Source organism: Anabrus simplex, chromosome 3, assembly GCF_040414725.1.
Source record: "Anabrus simplex isolate iqAnaSimp1 chromosome 3, ASM4041472v1, whole genome shotgun sequence".
Classification (NCBI taxonomy): Eukaryota; Metazoa; Arthropoda; class Insecta; order Orthoptera; family Tettigoniidae; genus Anabrus; species Anabrus simplex.
In genome coordinates this window covers 302631311-302649344 of record NC_090267.1, presented here as the reverse complement: position 1 = coordinate 302649344, position 18034 = coordinate 302631311, and the positions used below count along the sequence as shown (strand labels likewise).

General features: G+C 39.1%; 1 protein-coding gene across 1 annotated transcript in view; it reads right to left on the bottom strand.

Annotated features, from left to right (window-relative positions):
* Positions 1 to 17682, bottom strand: part of LOC137498959 (uncharacterized) — a 424246-nt gene extending 406564 nt beyond the window's left edge. Inside the window, exon 1 of the mRNA XM_068226845.1 lies at positions 17620 to 17682. Within this exon, the coding sequence (XP_068082946.1) occupies positions 17620 to 17682 (63 nt within the window). The remainder of the gene's footprint in view (positions 1 to 17619) is intronic.
* Positions 17683 to 18034: the final 352 nt, after the last annotated feature.

Genomic DNA, 18034 nt, shown 5'->3' with positions numbered 1-18034 from the left:
GCGGCCATACTTTTCGAGAATGCATTCTGATTGGCCAGGTCGTATTGTCGCAGTGTTATACCGAGATGCTTGTTCTCTCACATGTAAGCACGCGAGTGTATGCGTCTTCAATATCCTTTAAATCAAAGTCTGGTAACATTCAATTAAAATTTAAAGGAGCTGATTCCACGAAATAGTTGATTGGATGATGAAGCCCCAACTTGCGTCAAAGTTGAGCAACGTGCTGGCTGACGATGTCTGACACCCACGTCCGGTAAAATGACACATTAATGACTAGAGGGTGGAATGGAATACAGTGGGGAAACAGTAGTTGCTGGAAGGACGTCTCCACTGCCTTCAGAAAAATCTTCACATAGAGCGATGATCATTAAAAGCGTACGTTACGTCCGTTTTTACTATACAAGATCATACATATACAAGAAAAAAGTACGTAATGAGCTCTGCTTACAACAAAATAAAGGCACACACGGATTTTCCTGTCCACTTCTACAGGATCTATTGCTACTTACGTACATAAATACGAGGAATCATTTACCATGCCCAGCTCCAAGGCCGAGTTCTCGTCCCCACCCGCACCCCAGTTTGATTCCCAGTCAAAGTATTTAAATCCTAGACATTAATTCTCTTAGCTCGGAAACTGGGTGTTTATGCTGTCCCTAACATCCCTTCAACTCACACAACACTATTTTCCAACACATTAGACGCCATCAACCCTCGTCAGAGTCTGCCGTACAAAAGGTATATCAGGCTAACATAGCCATACGGAATGCATTATTATTTTTTATTATTTCTTTCTTTCTTTATCAATTCATTTACCCTCGAGGATTGGCTTTTCCCTTCTTTTTTTTTACAATTTGTTTTAGGTCACACCGACACAGATAGATCTTATGGTGACGATGGGATGGGAAAGGCCTATGTATGGGAAGGAAGCGGCCGTGGTCTTATTAAGGTACAGCCCCAGCATTTGCCCGGTGAGAAAATGGAAAACCACGGAAAACCATCTTCATGGCTGCCGACAGTGGGGCTCGAACCCACTATCTCCCCAGCATTTGCATGGTGTAAAATAGAAGACCATGGAAAAGCATCTTCAGAGCTGCCGACAGTGGGGTTCAAACCCACTACCCCTTGGTTGCAAGCTCACAGCTGCGCGCCCCTAAACCGCAGGGCCAACTCGCGCGGTCGTACCGAGTAATTAAGGCCAGGACCGCTTTCTTCCCACTCCAAGCCCTTTCCTATCTCATCGTCGCCATGAGTCATATCTGAGTCGGTGCGTCGTAAAGTAACTTTTTAAAAATACTCGGTATACAGCAGTAATCCCATCTATCGGAGATCAGTGGCAACAGAGACACAAAGCACATAACAACAAATAATGATCAATGTAATGTTATTGTTGATCAATGCTATGAGCTTTCTGTATTGTAGGCCTTCACATTTAGTTTTCTTTCGACTCTATAATATTAGGGAGTCTCACAAAATTTATTATAGCGTAGACTGTAGTTCATTATTCCCGATTTTTGTTACATTCTGTTTACCCATTTTCTCGTGACCGGCGCTGATATGGACTTAGCAACAAAATTCCAAGTTCATGAATATCTTTGTTATCATAGCCGGTGCGGTAAAAATATGTAAGACATAAATGATCGTAAATTTAATACTATATAACTTTAGTTATGTAGTATTTGTCGATAAGACCTCTAATAACACAAATATTAGAGATTTAAATTTTAGGGCTTTCCCCCTAACTACCATTTCACTCAGCGTGAATAAAATTGTTCCTGACCCAGATTGTAGCGACTTATCCCCGGCTTTGCATACCGATTTTCGTTAAGATAGGGCAACTAATAACATAAATATTTGAGAATTACATATTAAGCCTTCCCCTAAACTATCATTTCTCTCAGCGTGAACAAGATTATGTATGGCCTAGCTTGTAGTGACTTAATCCCGACTTTGCATACCGATTTGCATTACGATAGGTTCACTAATAACATAAATAATCGAGCATTAAAATTTAGGCCTTCCCCTAAACTACCCTTTATCTCAGCGTGAATAAGATTACTTATATCCTAGATTGTAGCGACTAATTTCCAGACTTTCCATGCCGATTTTCATTAAGATAGGACCACTAATACCACTCGTAACATGAATATTTGATAATTCAATTTTAGGCCTTCCCCTAAATTACCATTTCTCTCAGCGTGAACAAGATTATTTATATCCTAGATTATAAGGACTTATTCCCGGACTTTACATACCGATTTTTATTAAATTCTCTTCAGCCGTTCTCTCGTGATGCGTGTACATACATACATACATACATACATACATACAGGCGGACAGACAGAAATCACGAAAAATTAAAAAGTGCATTTCCTTGTTACGATGGACAGGCTGATACAGAAATACCATCCTTTTTAAATTCTGAGCAATGTACAGACAAAGCTCTATTATATATTATTATTATTATTATTATTATTATTATTATTATTATTATTATTATTATTATTATTATTATTATTATTATTATTATTATTATTTGGATGGAGAGAAACTAGATCAAGTAAAGGAATTCAAATATCTAAGAAGTCTGATAACATCCGACGGAAAATGTATGATACAAGTAAACGACCGGATTGCACAGGCAAAGGGAGCTTTCTCAAAGAAGGAGTGTCTACTAACAGCTATGACCATCTGCTTGGAGATACGAAAGCACTTCGTGAAAAATTTTATATGGAGTGTTGTAAGCTATGGATCAGAAAGATGGACCCAGCGAAAAGCGAAAGTGCTGAAACTCAAGGCCTTTGAGATGTGGAGCTGGCGTCCACTCCTTAACATACCTTGTACTGATAGAGTCACAAAGGAGAACATTCTCAAAAGAGCAAACGAGGAACGCACCTTGGTTGAAACCTTGAACATATAAAGAAATAACTTCGTTTCTCACTTGCTTCGTAATTCTGACTGGAACACCATCATGTTTGAAGAAAAAATTGAAGGCGGAAGGACCAAAGGAAGACCTAGAGCGTAATTCATAGGCAACTTTAAAAGAAAGAACACCTACTGCCACTTGAAGCTGCTGGCGAATGAACGGAAGCGCTTGGAAGACATGCATGTTACCTACCAACCTTAAGGTCGAGGAAAATAAGAACATTATTATTATTACTAGCTGTAGTACCCGACGTTGCCCGGATAGTTTTTGAATGTTTACCTTTAAGATTTGTATTACCAGTTAATTATGTGTGAAGTGAATATTTATAGAATTCCTTACTGAGATTTTGATTGATATTTTACGATGTATTATTTAGATTTATTATTTAGATGTGTTTGATTTTACGCTTCAGATTATTTAATTTTCGAGAGAAGCTTTGTCCTTATGGAAGCTCGAATAGACTGAGAAGTATTTGATCTTTTCAAAAAAATAAGTGATAACTAAGTGTATTTTCCTGTATCGCTATAGATATAATGTACACGCTTTCAACTGTTATTGAGACCGTCACCAATCAGCCTAGTGACCCTAAAATCTGTGGATCAACAAAAATCTTGGCCAGTTTGAACATTTTCTTCTTTACCACTTCTCACCCCCCCCATTGTGGTGGGGGGTGAACGTTGACTTAAACAGCATCCGCAGTGTCAGTATTCATCTCAACGTCCTCGTAAACTATGAATTCGACACTAATATTGGTCTCTTCCGATCCACACTTCATCTCCTCCCTAAGAGGTGCTAGGGGTTTCTTACCGCATACAATCTTTTTCCCGATAGTAAGTCGAATGTGTACCGTGCCTGAGTGGGAGCTGTTTTGCAAATTGCACACATAAATCCATAATATCGGTCTTTTTGACATTTTTCTTCACCCCTTCTCACCCCCATGGTGTATGGATGAAACTGCACTTCAGCGGCGTGCGGAGTGTCACCGTTTATCTCAGCAACCACAAAAGCTATGAATTCTACATTAATATCGGTCGTTTTCGAGTATTTTTATGTCGGCTCCACCCCTAGGACTGCTAACGGGTGTCTTACTCCTAGAGTATATTTTTCCAAATAGTAAGTCTTATACGGTGATATTTGAAGGTGTTCTCGTGTTGCTAGATTTACTGGAAGGTAAAATAACTCCTACGGAACTAAATTCCAGCACATCGGCACCTCCCAAAACCGGAAAAGTAGCTAGTGAGACGTAAAATGAATATTAATAGAGAAAAACTATCCCGGCGTTAAGCAGGAATTGCTTTAACGCTTCAATTAAAACAGTCGCGGGAGAGCGCGCAGCGGGTGGGACTAATATCACATATATTACGCAGAACATAGTTAGTGGAACGTAAAGCAAATAACATCGTTAACATTATTCGAAAAGAAGAATACCTCCTAGTTCTGAAATAAACACTTCTGGTATACCCAGTTCAAATATAGGTCACACATAGAGCAGTTCTCTATTAACAACCAATTACTGCAATAGTTACAGAGTTACAGCAATAAATTTAATCATGCTCCATTTTGTAGCCTGTTATTGTCTCGAATCATTAATTTGGGTCTGTTGAAACGTTCTCCAAGACGTTCTTATCTGAAATTGACTCTAATGAAGTGCTTTTAATGAAATGGTAATTGCTCAATTGACGAGTAAGAGGAACGAATTCCTACGCAACAGATCTCAGCATCATCAAGGCTTTTCTTAATTAAGTGTAAGACTAATTTTATATAACAATATAATAATTTGTTGTCAATTTTCACGTCTCGCTAAAGAAAGTAAAGGAAATTAATGAAACTGCACGTGTCGAAAACAAGCCACTAATAAACCCGTGTATTTATCGCCTTTCCTCCAATGGCGGTACGACCTTGATAGGTCTTCTTCCAAGACCGTACCCAGAAATATTTTTCGGGGCGCTTATGCCTTTCCGTCGGGTGGGGGGCCTCCAAAAACACAAGCTTAGTAGCAATAACATACTGCAAATATAGAGAAAAATAGCAGCATAATTGTCGTGAGCAGACGCAATCGATTCATTTAAAGCGAGAGTAGATTATCTTATAGCACAAAAATGGTATATAGAAAATGTGGTCCTGGAATGTTTCCTTTTGCGACCACAACCCACCCAACAGGGAGGACAAAATGAATCAAGAGAAAAGATAAACACAGCACGGAATATAAACAATACGCACTTACCGAGCGAATTGGTCGTGCAGTTAGGGACGCGCAGTTGTGAGCTTGCATTCGGGAGATAGTGGGTTCGAACCCCACTGTCAGCAGCCCTGAAAATGTTTGCCCGTGCTTTTCCATTTTCACACCAGACAAATGCTGGGGCTATTCCTAAGTAAGGCCACGGCCGCTTTCTTCCCACTACTAGCCCTTTCCTATCCCATCGTCGCCATAAGACCTATCTGCGTCGGTACGAGGTAATGTAATTTGTAATAATAAATATAACTTGGTGGCGAAATGAAGATATGTTGGAGACAACAGATTAATATTTACAGAGGAAAACATTACTAATCATGGGAATACAAGAAATGATAACAATTATGAGTCGTCAATAGGAAATGTGTCATGTATTTTGGTCATGTAGCTGTCAGTTTGCATTCAATCAATCAATCAATCAATCAATCAATCAATCAATCAATCAATCAATCAATCAATCAATCAATCAATCAATCAATCAATCAATCAATCAATCAATCAATCAATACTGATCTGCGTTTTGACCTTCGCCCAGGTGGCAGATTCCTCAGGGGTTATGTAACACAATACAAGGATTCCTCTTCCGTATGGAGTATACTTGTCGACTGGAACTTTCACGAGGTGTGAACCCATTGTTTCCAAGATCAGGCTACTGTGACATCTGATTGCACCATCGGTTTGACAATTGTTCGATACGACCAGCAGGACACATGATGCTGTCCATAACAAACATTATCAAGCGCTGGTAAAACTGGACAATGTGATTGTGAGGTATACTCTATATTCAGTTATCTTCCCTCACTGTGTTGACTGATTGTCTGATGCTCTGCACAAAGGTGATAAATATTATCGCTTTAATAGTGATGGTACTACTAATGCATCCTTATCACCATTCTAGACGTTACAAATCATTGTAGCTACAACTATTGACCCTTCTATTGACCGTTAGTTATACAATTGTAAAAACACCTCCAAAATGAATCATTCCTTGTCAGTACCTACTTTTTGTTAGTGAGTGTGTTTACACATATATATATATATTTAACGCTACTTCGTGTAAACGAAGTCTGCCTGATAACCAACATATCTGCGGTATCTATATTGATGTATGTATGTGTTTATAATTGAAAACATGCTCGCAAAATCGGTCTAACCCTCAAAATTAAGAAAAGTGAGTTAGGTGCTGCTATCTGTTGAGCAATGTAGGGAATCGCATACTATTATTTGACTCTTGAAATAGTTTCCGAGAAACCTTCGGCTATTATTAACCAAGAAGGCTGTGATGGTTTTGAATGAACAAGTGATAGTGCTCGTATTTAAATTGATGCTGCATTTCTGTTATAATTTAAAAAAATTGTGAAATGTAATTTGGTTATTACGTTACATGTAGGCTAACTCGTTGGAGACCCACAATTGGTGACCCCGAAACACTAATATAATATGTGTTAACCTTACATTGGTTGTCATCTGCACCAAAATGGCGAGTGAAAATAGTGACGATGCCAAACAATCAATTGAAAAGGTGAGTGTAAAATTACCTCCTTTCTGGGTTGTAAAACCAGAAATGTGGTTTTCGCAAGTAGAAGCGCAATTTAACCTTACTGAAATCACAAATTAAAACACAAAATTTAACTATCTTATGGCTGAACTCGATCTTAAAATTGTTGAAAACATCTGAGACTTGGTTTCATCAAACGAGGAGAATAAATACACGATCGCTAAGGAACGACTTTTGACGATTTACCATGAAAGTGAAGAAAGACAAATCAAAAACTTAGTTAGTGAGATTGAACTTGGTGACTTAAAACCAAGCCAATTACTTCGAACAATGAAAGGTGTCGGTGTTACTGAGATTTCGGATAAACTTTTGAAAACATTGTGGCTTGACAAATTACCTCAATAAATTCGCAGTATATTAGTGATAGCTGACAGTGATGTTAATAAACTTGCAGATATTGGTCATAAGATATGGGAAATTAAATCCCCTGGTAGTGTTGATGAAGTTAGGCCAGTAACCTCAACCTCTAATCCCACTTCTGGTTTCTATCTTCATGAAATCATGCAGAAAATATGTCAGTTAGAACGGCAGCTTAATCGTCGTGATAATTCTCGTCCTAGTTCGCAAAGCCGTAGCCGCAGAAGGCCCAGATATAGACCTGAAGGAAAATCCTGTTACTACCATTTCAGGTTTGGTTCCAAATGCAAGCCTGAAAAATGTGTATCATCATGCCAGTGGAATGATCAGGGAAACCCGAGGCAGCAGCCACTGTAGCGGTTGCGTGTGCTTCTAATGATTCATTTAAAGGCCGCTCACATAACTACCGCCTGTTCGTCAAAGATCGCCATTCAGAACAACGTTTTCTGGTCGATAGTGGAGCTGATGTTTCCGTTATACCAGTAACAAAAGTGACACGAAGTAAACCATCAGATTTCAAGCTTTCTGCAGCCAATGGCACTCAGATACAAACTGTTTGTTCGAAATTAATTAATCTTGATTTAGGGCTAAAGAGAAATATCGAATGGCCCTTTACTATTGCTCAAACATCCAAGGGTATTTTAGGAGCTGATTTTATTCACCAATTCAGTTTATTAATGTATTTAAAAACAAACAATTGATTGATAGAAACACGAAGATGACTGTTTCAGCTGACCTAGCAACTGTATCGGAGGCTGATTCAGTTAGTACATTGAAAGCTAACCGCCAACTTTCTGAGCTCATAATGAAATTTCCTAACATAGCAAAACCTGCCATTACACCTGGAGAAATCAATCACGACGTTCGACATTTGATTACGACATCTAGTGGCCCATCAGTATTCTGCAAACCTCGTAGATTGGATCCTCAGAAGCTTACCCTGGCAAAACAAGTGTTTCAAATAATGTTGAATAATATTTTTATCCGACCATCGTAGTCTCAATGGGCTAGTCCCCTGCACCTCGTTTCCAAGAAGAACGGACAATGGAGAGTGTGTGGTGATTATCGTCGATTTAACGATAGCACCATTCCAGATCACGATACCAGTCCAAGGATCGATGATGTTAGCCAGATCTTAAATAGCAAATACATATTTTCCAAGCTAGATTTCCTACAGGCGTATTATCAAATACCCGTAGCTGAAGAAAACGAAGAAAATACTGCTGTTATTACACAATTTGGATTTTATGAATTCAGTTTCATGCCATTCGGGTTACGGAATGCCACGAGTACCTTCCGAAGATTCATCAACTAAGTGTTACGAGGACTAGACTTCTGCTTCGCCTACATTCTAATTGCTTTTAAATCCACAGAAGAGCATACTGAACATCTTAGCTTAATGTTTGAGAGACTAAACCATTTTGGACTGAGCCTTGACGTCAGCAAGTCCATATTTGAAGCAAAAGAGAAGATGGAATACAACAAGACCCGGAAAGAGTAACTGCTATAAAGAACCATAAGCGACCTGAGACTGTCAGAGAACTTGGTTTAATCAATTTCTATCGTCGAAACATAAAGAATGCTTCTGAAAACCAATGCCTTCTGAATGACCACCTAATAAACTCTAAGAAGAATGACAATCGCCAAATAGAGTGGAATGAAGGGGCAAATGCACAATTCGATAAGTGCAAAGAAGATCTATGCAATGCGGCTCTCTTAACATGCCCCAGCACGGACTATGAACTCGCACTGTTTGTGGATGCTTCCGATTTTGATGCTGGTGCTGCCAAAGAATAAAGAAAAGAAGGTGAAGTATAGAAACCCATTGGATTTTATTCTAAGAAGTCTCTGGTGCCCAAAGAAAATATTCGACATGTGACCGTGAACTGCTCAGTATTTATCTAACAGTCAAGTTCTTCAAGTACCTTCTAGAGGGCAGAGTTTCCTCAATCGACACAGATCATAAGCCCATGATTTTTGCCTTCAACAAAAACAATGAGGAAGCTTCTCCAAGATAACTTCGATATCTCCAGTACATTTTGCAATTCACAACTGACTTGCGCCATGTATCAGGAAAAGAAAATAGAATTGCAGATCATCTTTCCAGAACAGAACTGCTTTCCATAGGCTATGATGATATCGCTAAAGCAAAAATGAAGGATGACGAGCTTAACTTCTTGCGTTCAACTCCTCAAACTTCGCTGCAGTTTAGACCACAGCCTACCCCAGCTGAAAATATACTATGACGTGATATATCTACAGGCAATATCCGTCCATATGTTCCAGAAAAGTTTCGTTTAGCTGTGTTTCAACATTACCATAATATGTCTCATCCACGCATCAAAGCAACTGATTTCTTCCAGATTCATCCGGAAAAACATGAAGAAAGACGTAGCATTGTGGACAAGGTGTTGCCTGTCCTGTCAAAAAGACAGGATATCGAGCCACACAAAATCTTATATTTCAGAATTTCCAATAGTCGATGAACGATTCAGTGCAGTGCACATAGACCTTGTAGGAACATTACCATCATCCGATGGCTTCAGTTACTGCCTAACACGTGTGGCTAGATTCTAAAACTGCGTCGTAGCTCTTCCTCTCCAAAACATTACAGCGGAGACAGTAGCACAAGCTTTCTACAACAACTGAATAACCCGGTTTTGATTACCTAATCAAATAATTACAGATCAAGGAAGGCAGTTTCAATCAGAACTCTTCCGTGCACTAGCCAAAGTATGTGGATGCAAACTGTCAAGAACCACCAGTTACCACCCGCAGAGCTAAGGCAAAATCGAGAGATTTCACCGCACCCTTAAAACAACAATAACAGCACACTCAACTGACAAATGGACCGAAGTATTACCAACCATTCTCTTAGGACTCCGATGTACAGTCCGAGAAGACACCAACTCCTCTGTAGCTGAAATAGTGTATAGCACACCTCTCAGAATCCCTGGTGATTTTTTTATCGAACCATATTCTAAGACACGCATGGACCTACCAACTCTTGTTAACCAACGCCACATAATGAATTTAAAATCGTCGAAACAGATTCAAAAGAACAAGACAACAGTATCCATCCACAAGGATCTCCACGAAACCTCTCACGTCTTTGTTCGAGTTGATCGAGTTAAGTCATTCCTAGAAAGGCCATATGATGGTCCGTATTCAGTTATTAACCGGACTGAGAAGTATTTCATTTGAGCATCAAGGGAAAAGGGCTGAATATTTCAATAGAGCGACTTAAACTTGCCTACTTCCTGGCTGATCTTGACCAAAAGGCTGATCACCCAAGACTTCGTCCAGATCATCAAGACCACCATTCTGGTATTAATGATTCTGACAGACCCGATTGAACTTCACAGCAACAGCGGCCACGGAGAGAAACTCGCACTCGCAGTGGAAGAACGGTTCGTTTCCCAGCTAGATTCGTAGACGTTGTACACTGATGGGGGAGTGGTGTAGGAAACCACATACAGTACTATTCTTTGACTCTTGATGTATTATTATTATTAACCAAGAAAGCTGTGATGGTTTTGAATGAACAAGTGACAGTGCTTGTGTTAAATTGATGCTGCATTTCAATTAAAATAAAAAATTAAAATAAAATATATTTTGGTTATTACGTTACTTGTAGGTTAACTCGTTGAAGTCTTACAAGCAACATGAATAGTAACTATTCCTACATGCGCTAAATATCAGCAGAGAGTATTTAGAGAAATAAAATGGGTAGAAATTTTAGTGTTTAACCTGTGAGCCTTTGTCAGAATGCAAAAATGGACTAATCCCGATAGAGCAGAAATTAAATAAGTATACGAAAATATTGCAGGTTTAGCACCAACATTATGGTGTAGTGTGGTGGTGAACTGAAGGTTGAAACAACCCATTTGCCGAGAGTGGCTAACATTATGAACAATACATACGAATTTTAATGTAACTTACCATTTAAAAAAATCATTCCTGAGAATACGATGTCTCTGATGACATGTGAATATGTACATGCAAGCACAGAAATGGTGTCCCGACGTAAACAATCAACACTGTCCCACTCCAGTAGAGAAAAGGAAGAGAGGGAATGAAGGGATGGTGTCGAAGGCTACTCCAGTACCGGAAAGGAGGGGAGGGAGTGAACTGGTAGTGCTGAAGGCACAGTGTGTGTATTGCTATACATCCGCCACTGTGCCCATTTCGATCACAACAATCTTGTAGCGGGCTGTCTACCTGCAGCAATGCGGTAAGCGTGGAGGTGGGGGTATACCATGCTTTGTTTATATCGGGACACAAATTCTGTGCTCGCGTGTACCTACTCTAGAATGTTCATTCCAAAAATGCTGGTGACCCTGGCTATTGTTTGTAAACAACAAACATGGATGACAGAGAGTGAATTTGCTGAGCGAGCTTAAGAAATATGCGAAAATTATCGTAAAATGAAAAGTAATCCTGCGAAGTGGTGTCGGAAAATTAAAAAAAGAAAAGGAACAGTGGTCAGGGGTGTGTTAATTACAAAATTGATGTAAAAGAAAAGTATTGGTGCAAACTGCCGTTGTTCGCGTAAGTGTTTGAAAAGGTGATAGAGGATTATCGTGAAATACTTTTTCTTCATTTCTGGAATTTGAGTGATCATGACTTAAAAACTGCGTACATTTCGGGTTGTGTACAGATTTGTGTAGTGAAACGAAGATACGTAAATTATTCTGGTAGCAGTAGAAGACAATGCTCATGTGATTTCAAAGTTATGACAGATGTAAAAGAGATCAAAACTGTAAAAAGGCCCTATTGTCTATATTTGGATTGGGTAATGGATGACTATCTCGAATAATTCAAGAGAAGAAATCATCAGGCACTTTCAAGGTAAGCAATCACTGTGCTTCTTATCACTTTTCCCTTGCAGTTCCCTACTTAAGTTAGTTGTGCTTCAAGATAATAAAAGAAGGTTGTAAGAGAACGTGGTTTTATTCTGCGTTAGTTGGATCAGAGGAGTCGGCATGGCAACCTTCCCAACAAACCAGAAGACGCAGTTGTAAACTACGTAATTGAGCAAAATGACAGTTTCCCCAATCAGTCGAGTCATTATTCTCGGAAAAAATCCTAAAACACTTTAAACACTAACATTTCAGCAAAGAATTATCCTATGAAAAAAGCTCTAGAATGTAGGCCTAAGTAAGAGCTGCGTAAATGAAAAGCGGAGTCGGCCTATGAGCAATTAAAAACAGACAGGCCTACACAATCAGCTAAGGAAGACAGCATTGCTTTTGACATGCATCAATGTGTACCCACTCCCCACTTGATTGTAGGTATAGCATTTTACAAACGTCAGCTTTGGACTTGGAATTTTGGTATTCACAATGTTGGAAATAACGCTGCAGCAATGTTTATGTGGTATGAGGATGTAGCGGGAAGGGGGGGGGGGTGGACGATATAATATCCCGCCGTCGGCAATACATAATGACTTCCGTTCCTGATAATGTTAACCACCTGATAGTATATTCTGATTCTTGTTTTGGTCAAAACAAGAACTTTTCTTTAGTTAGTTTTTGGAAGTTTTAGTCCAGACTGGAAGATTTAATTTAGTAGACCATAAATATTTAGTGCCAGGTCACACGTATTTGCCATGTGACAGAGACTTTCGCCTTAAAGAGAAGAAAAAGAGGCAAGTGTCACCAACTTACATTCCAGATGAATGGATGGAATTTGTTAGGTAGACTGGAGTTAAGAAGCCCTTTACAGTGGTAAAGACGACACGTGACATGTTTATCACTGCTTCGACTTTTGGATAACTAAAAGAACAGTTTCTTATTCGAAGCAAAAGGTATTGTTAAGTAAGATTACATGTTGTAAAATTGGTAAAGAGGATCCATTTAGGTTACTTTTCAAGTACCCACACTCTTCTATTGAAGAGTATTATTCTGTAGACCTGGTAGACCATAATTCGATTTTTAACGCCTACCATGAACAGATCCAGGCCTGTATTTCAGCCAAAGTCAAGGATATTTACACTTATTAGATTACATTCCAACTTGTTATCATGCATACCACAGAAATATTGCTTCCAATGCATGTAGTCTCGTACAAGATGTAGGAGTTCCCCTTTTTTATATTCCTGATTATAATTAGGTTATGGTACCTGCAGGCCAACCTGATTATTGCATTTGTTGATAAAGTATGTCTTATTTGTTTGTAACAACACTTTCCTTCATCATCATCATTTCCCTTTATCCATCTGTAGCCGGGTAGGGGCAAATATGGTTCCTCTCCACTTTCTTCGGTCTTTCCACCACTCCTCCTCCGACACTGTATCCCAGTCCAGGTTTCTTTCTCTAATACTGCGTTGGATTGTGTCCTTCCATCTCAATCGCGGTCGTCCACGGCCTCTCCTTCCTTGCATTTGCATTTCCATCATCTTTCTTGGCATTCTTCCATCACACATTCGCTTTATGTGCCCAAACCATCTCCATCGGCTCTTCTCTATTCTATCATTCATTTTTTCCACTCCAATTTCTTCCAGGATTTTCTCATTTCTTATTTTGTCTCTTCTACTCTTCTGTATCATACTCCTAAAGAACATTTCGACTCCCTGTATTCGACTCTCCTCCTTCTTTATCACTGTCCAAGTTTCTGCTCCGTAAGTTGTTATGGGTACGCAATAAATCTTTTACATAGTTTCCTTCGCTTCCATTGGCACATCTTTGTCCCATAACATGTTTCTTACATGTTTCTTCTTGAATCCTCTTATTAATTTCAGCATCCAGTCGAGCGTTCTCCATTAATTCACTCCCAGGTATTTGAACATCTTCACTACTTCCAGAGGCTTGTCTGCAAGTCTAATGTGACTTTTCCCTTCTTTCTCCACTCTAGTAATAAAAAGAGTTTTATTTTTTCTACACTTATTTTCAATCCACATTCTTCGATCTTTCCATTCACCACATCCAACTGTTTTTCAACATTCATGTCATCTTCTCCCCAAATCACAGTATCATCTTCAAATAACATGTTCATTTCTCTTCCTTTTGCTGTTTTCATGATGTCGTCCATTACAATTGTAAACATGATTGGTGACAGAATACTTCCCTGTTTCATCCCACTAGTGACTTTGAACCAACTTGTCCTCCCAACTTGTGTTTGAACCCTACCACAACATTCCTTGTACATTGCCATGATCATTTTTATTCCTCCCTGTCCAATTCCTTTTTGACCCAGACTGTCGCAAACTTTAGTCATGGGGACGCATTAGTTGTCGCATAATGAAAATGAGCTCTATTGTTGACCTTCCACTTCTAAAACCAAATTGATTTTTCTGTATCTGAATTTCAACCCTCAACCTTATCCTACTTTCAGTATCCTCTCCATTATCTTAGCAACATTGATATGAGAACAATTCCTCTGTAGTTCTTCAATACTTTCTTATTGCCTTTCTTAAAAATTGGGATGATTATTCCTTTTTGTGAATCCTCAGGGGCCTCCTTATCCTCCCAGACAATACTGAGAACTCGATATGTCCACTGCAGGCCTACAGCTCCAGCTGCCTTTATCATCCCCACTGAAATTTCATCTATTCCAGCAGTTTTTCCATTCTTAATCTTCCTTACTGCCATTTCAATTATCACTTTCCTTATGTATATTATATAATATATTGCCAGAATTATGTATATTTCCTTTTAATTTATCACAAATTCATGTAGGTATGTTATAAAACTAACAGATGTATTTTGAGTATACAACCTCTCTTCATTGAGCTACTGCATCGCTAGTCTGAAATAAAACAATTTAAAATTGCTATAAAAAGATTCTCCTAAATGTATGCTTTGATTTGATGTGCAATACACCAGGTAAAATTATTGCAGTATTTTTTTCTTCCATTTACAAAACTTAAATATTCTCCTTTCAAGTAAAATGAGGGTTACAACGTTTTGACGAGCATGTCTCCAATTAATTTGAACCAGGGTTGAGATAAAGGCATTCTTGACAACTGAAAACACTTGAGTAATGACCGTGAATAGTTGTGAATTAGTAGCTAAGTACATCCATTTCCAGATTCTCAAATTTCGTAGCAGACCCTGAAATCGAACCTGGATCGACCGAAAGGACATAGTAGAACTGTGAGCTATAAATAAGACAGAATACAAAAGACAGAACTCTAACGAGAATTCTCGAAGTTCTCTAGGCGGGCTAGATTTAGAAAACAATGTAGGCATATACAAAATCTTGTGGCTCTCAATTGGTGCTATAATGGGGAAGTGTATCTTGCCTGCCGAGAAGATTCACAGGTTCAAAGATTCACAGATGTCTCCAGGCAAGTGATGCCTTTCTTGTCAGTAACGAAGGTGTGAAATTCCTACCATCGTCCAACACAGTGATCTAGAGTTCAGTACAGTAGCTTTCCATCCGACTGACCTAGGTTCCATTCCCAGATCTTCCAAGAATTTAAACATACTTTGTCTCAGTTAATATAAATAATACAGCAAAATTAGTTAAAATTCAACTCTCGCCGTTCTCCTTTTAATTTATCACAAATTCACGTAGGTATGTTATAAAACTAACAGATGTATTTTGAGTATACAACCTCTCTTAAGTTCTCCTGAGGATGTAAAAAAGGAGGCGGAGAGTGCCTGCCATTATAATGAAAACTGCCCCACTCGATTGTGACTGGCAGTAGGCAAGTGGGCCTACCATCACTGTGAAAAGTCCCTAACCCAGTCTTCACATGAGAAAAGACGTATGGTGATTTCCCCGTCGCGTTTCTGGGGTAACGTGAAGAGCTATGTGTACTACAACCTGGAATTCTGTACACAATGTAGAACTCCGTAGCGAAGCACGCGTACATCAGCTAGAATTATATAAAAAGCAAAGTATTTTTTCCCTTATAGAGCTTCCGGATAAACTATATTTCGTGTTCTTCCATTTGGAGTTAAGGTGTAGTCCTATAGTGCATGTGCCTTTCCAAATCTTGATCAACCTACGTACTGTCGACCACGGGGGAAGCACGGTTACCGAAGGTCGAGTCATACAACTTAAAGCGATTTTTCTTGTGCCTTATGCACATAGCGAAAATGAAACAAATGGGGAACGGCAGACGTCTGAACTGAAACGACATATCCGAAGGTATGATTGTAATTCGAGGAATGAATACTACTTCGCCCGCGGCATGTCCAGTCGTGATGGTGGGCATGTCGTGTCGATAGACTTATATATTGATAGAAAAACGGGTAATTCTTGTAAAAGTCGCTTGTTGATGACGTTGACAGCCTTATTTCTTGGAGCAGGAACTGCTCTTTGACACACCCATGCGTGATCAGTGAAATGCTGTGCCCACGCAGACCTACGTTAAAACTTTTGGATCTCTGCTTGCCGTAGATTTGGCTGGGCATCGTATACACACAGAGAGACAAACAATTCCGGATATCACGGACTGAACGAAAATTGCTTCCTATGCCATGGACTTAAAATGGGAACTTGACTAATACATGTGTTACCATTTCTTGTTTATTATTCTCTATTTCATGTACTATATGTTTCCTCTAAATGAAATATGATTGAGTTAGAAAGAAAATAAATAAATAAATAAATAAATAAATAAATAAATAAATAAAAATAAAAATAAATAAATAAATAAATCGATTAAAAGTAAGGTAAATAAGACATAAGTAAAGAAAGAAAGAAACAAAGAAAGAAGGAAACAAAGAAATAACCACGATTAAAAGAAATAAAACAATGAAAGCAACACAATACACTTTCCTTTTATTATTATAAGATAGCTATAGAATTCTACTGGTGTGAAAGTAGGTAATCGACGGAAATCGGCCTTCAGGACCATCGATGATAGGTTTCGGACCCACTATCTTTCGAATAAAAATTTTCAGCTACACGATTCGCATTGCGTAGATGACACGTTCTGAAGATTTTTTTTTTTTTCTTAACGTCGCACCGATGGAGATAGGTCTTATATCGACGATGGGAGATGAAAGGCCTCTGAATGGGAAGGAAGCGGCCGTGGCCTTAATTAAGGTACAGCCCCAGCATTTGCCTTGTGTGAAAATGGGAAACCACGGAAAACCATCTTCAGGGCTGCCGACAGTGGGGTTCGGACCCACTATCTCCCAGATGCGAGCTGCGCGCCCCTAACCGGACGGCCAACTCGCCCGGTGAAGATATATAGAAACTATATACGAAGGGAACTGATCAATATTTTAACTATCTGACCCAAATTCATCCTTCGTTTGTACTCGTGCACCATTCCATCCCTCACAATACGCTGACTCAGAAATTCGTTGAAGAATCTCCCTCATGCGCAAACACTGACATTGTAGCGTGAAAAATGAGTCTGGAGATAGTGGGAGTGTACACACTGCTCCCTATCGCCGCTAAATATGCGACTTTTCATTATGGATCAGCAAACACAAACGTTCACCCATTTACTTAACATTATTTCTTTTACAAACACAAGTTTGAAACAAAATATGAATCCAACTTTGCAGGTTTCCAAAGGTTTGGTGCTAACTACTTTCCTCCCCATTACGTGTATAATGAAATACTAAATTAATTCCTTACCAGCAGCTTGCATACTTTGAAGTCTTCCGCAAGATCTACCAAACCACCAAATCTAAACCCCATGGCGCTACATCCCTCATGGCCTTCATCTACCAATCGACCGCTGCTCAGACCGAAGGATTGCAGATTACGAGGTGATGCGTGGTCAGCGCGATGAATATTTTATTATCGCGTGTCATCGAAAAGCAACATTTAGCCAATATCACGTCTATAAAGACGCAGTTCATGAGAAGAAGGGATCGAAAATGCAACACAGGCCTACAATTTTTTTGTGTGTGTCTGGGATTTTGTTACTGATTTTAGGTATATTTGGGTCGCTGAATTTAAATATGAAATCATTCTCTATCAGCTCTATTTTTTATGTTTTTCTCTATCCGCCCTATGTTTAGATCGGTGTTGTTTTTCTGCGCAGTTT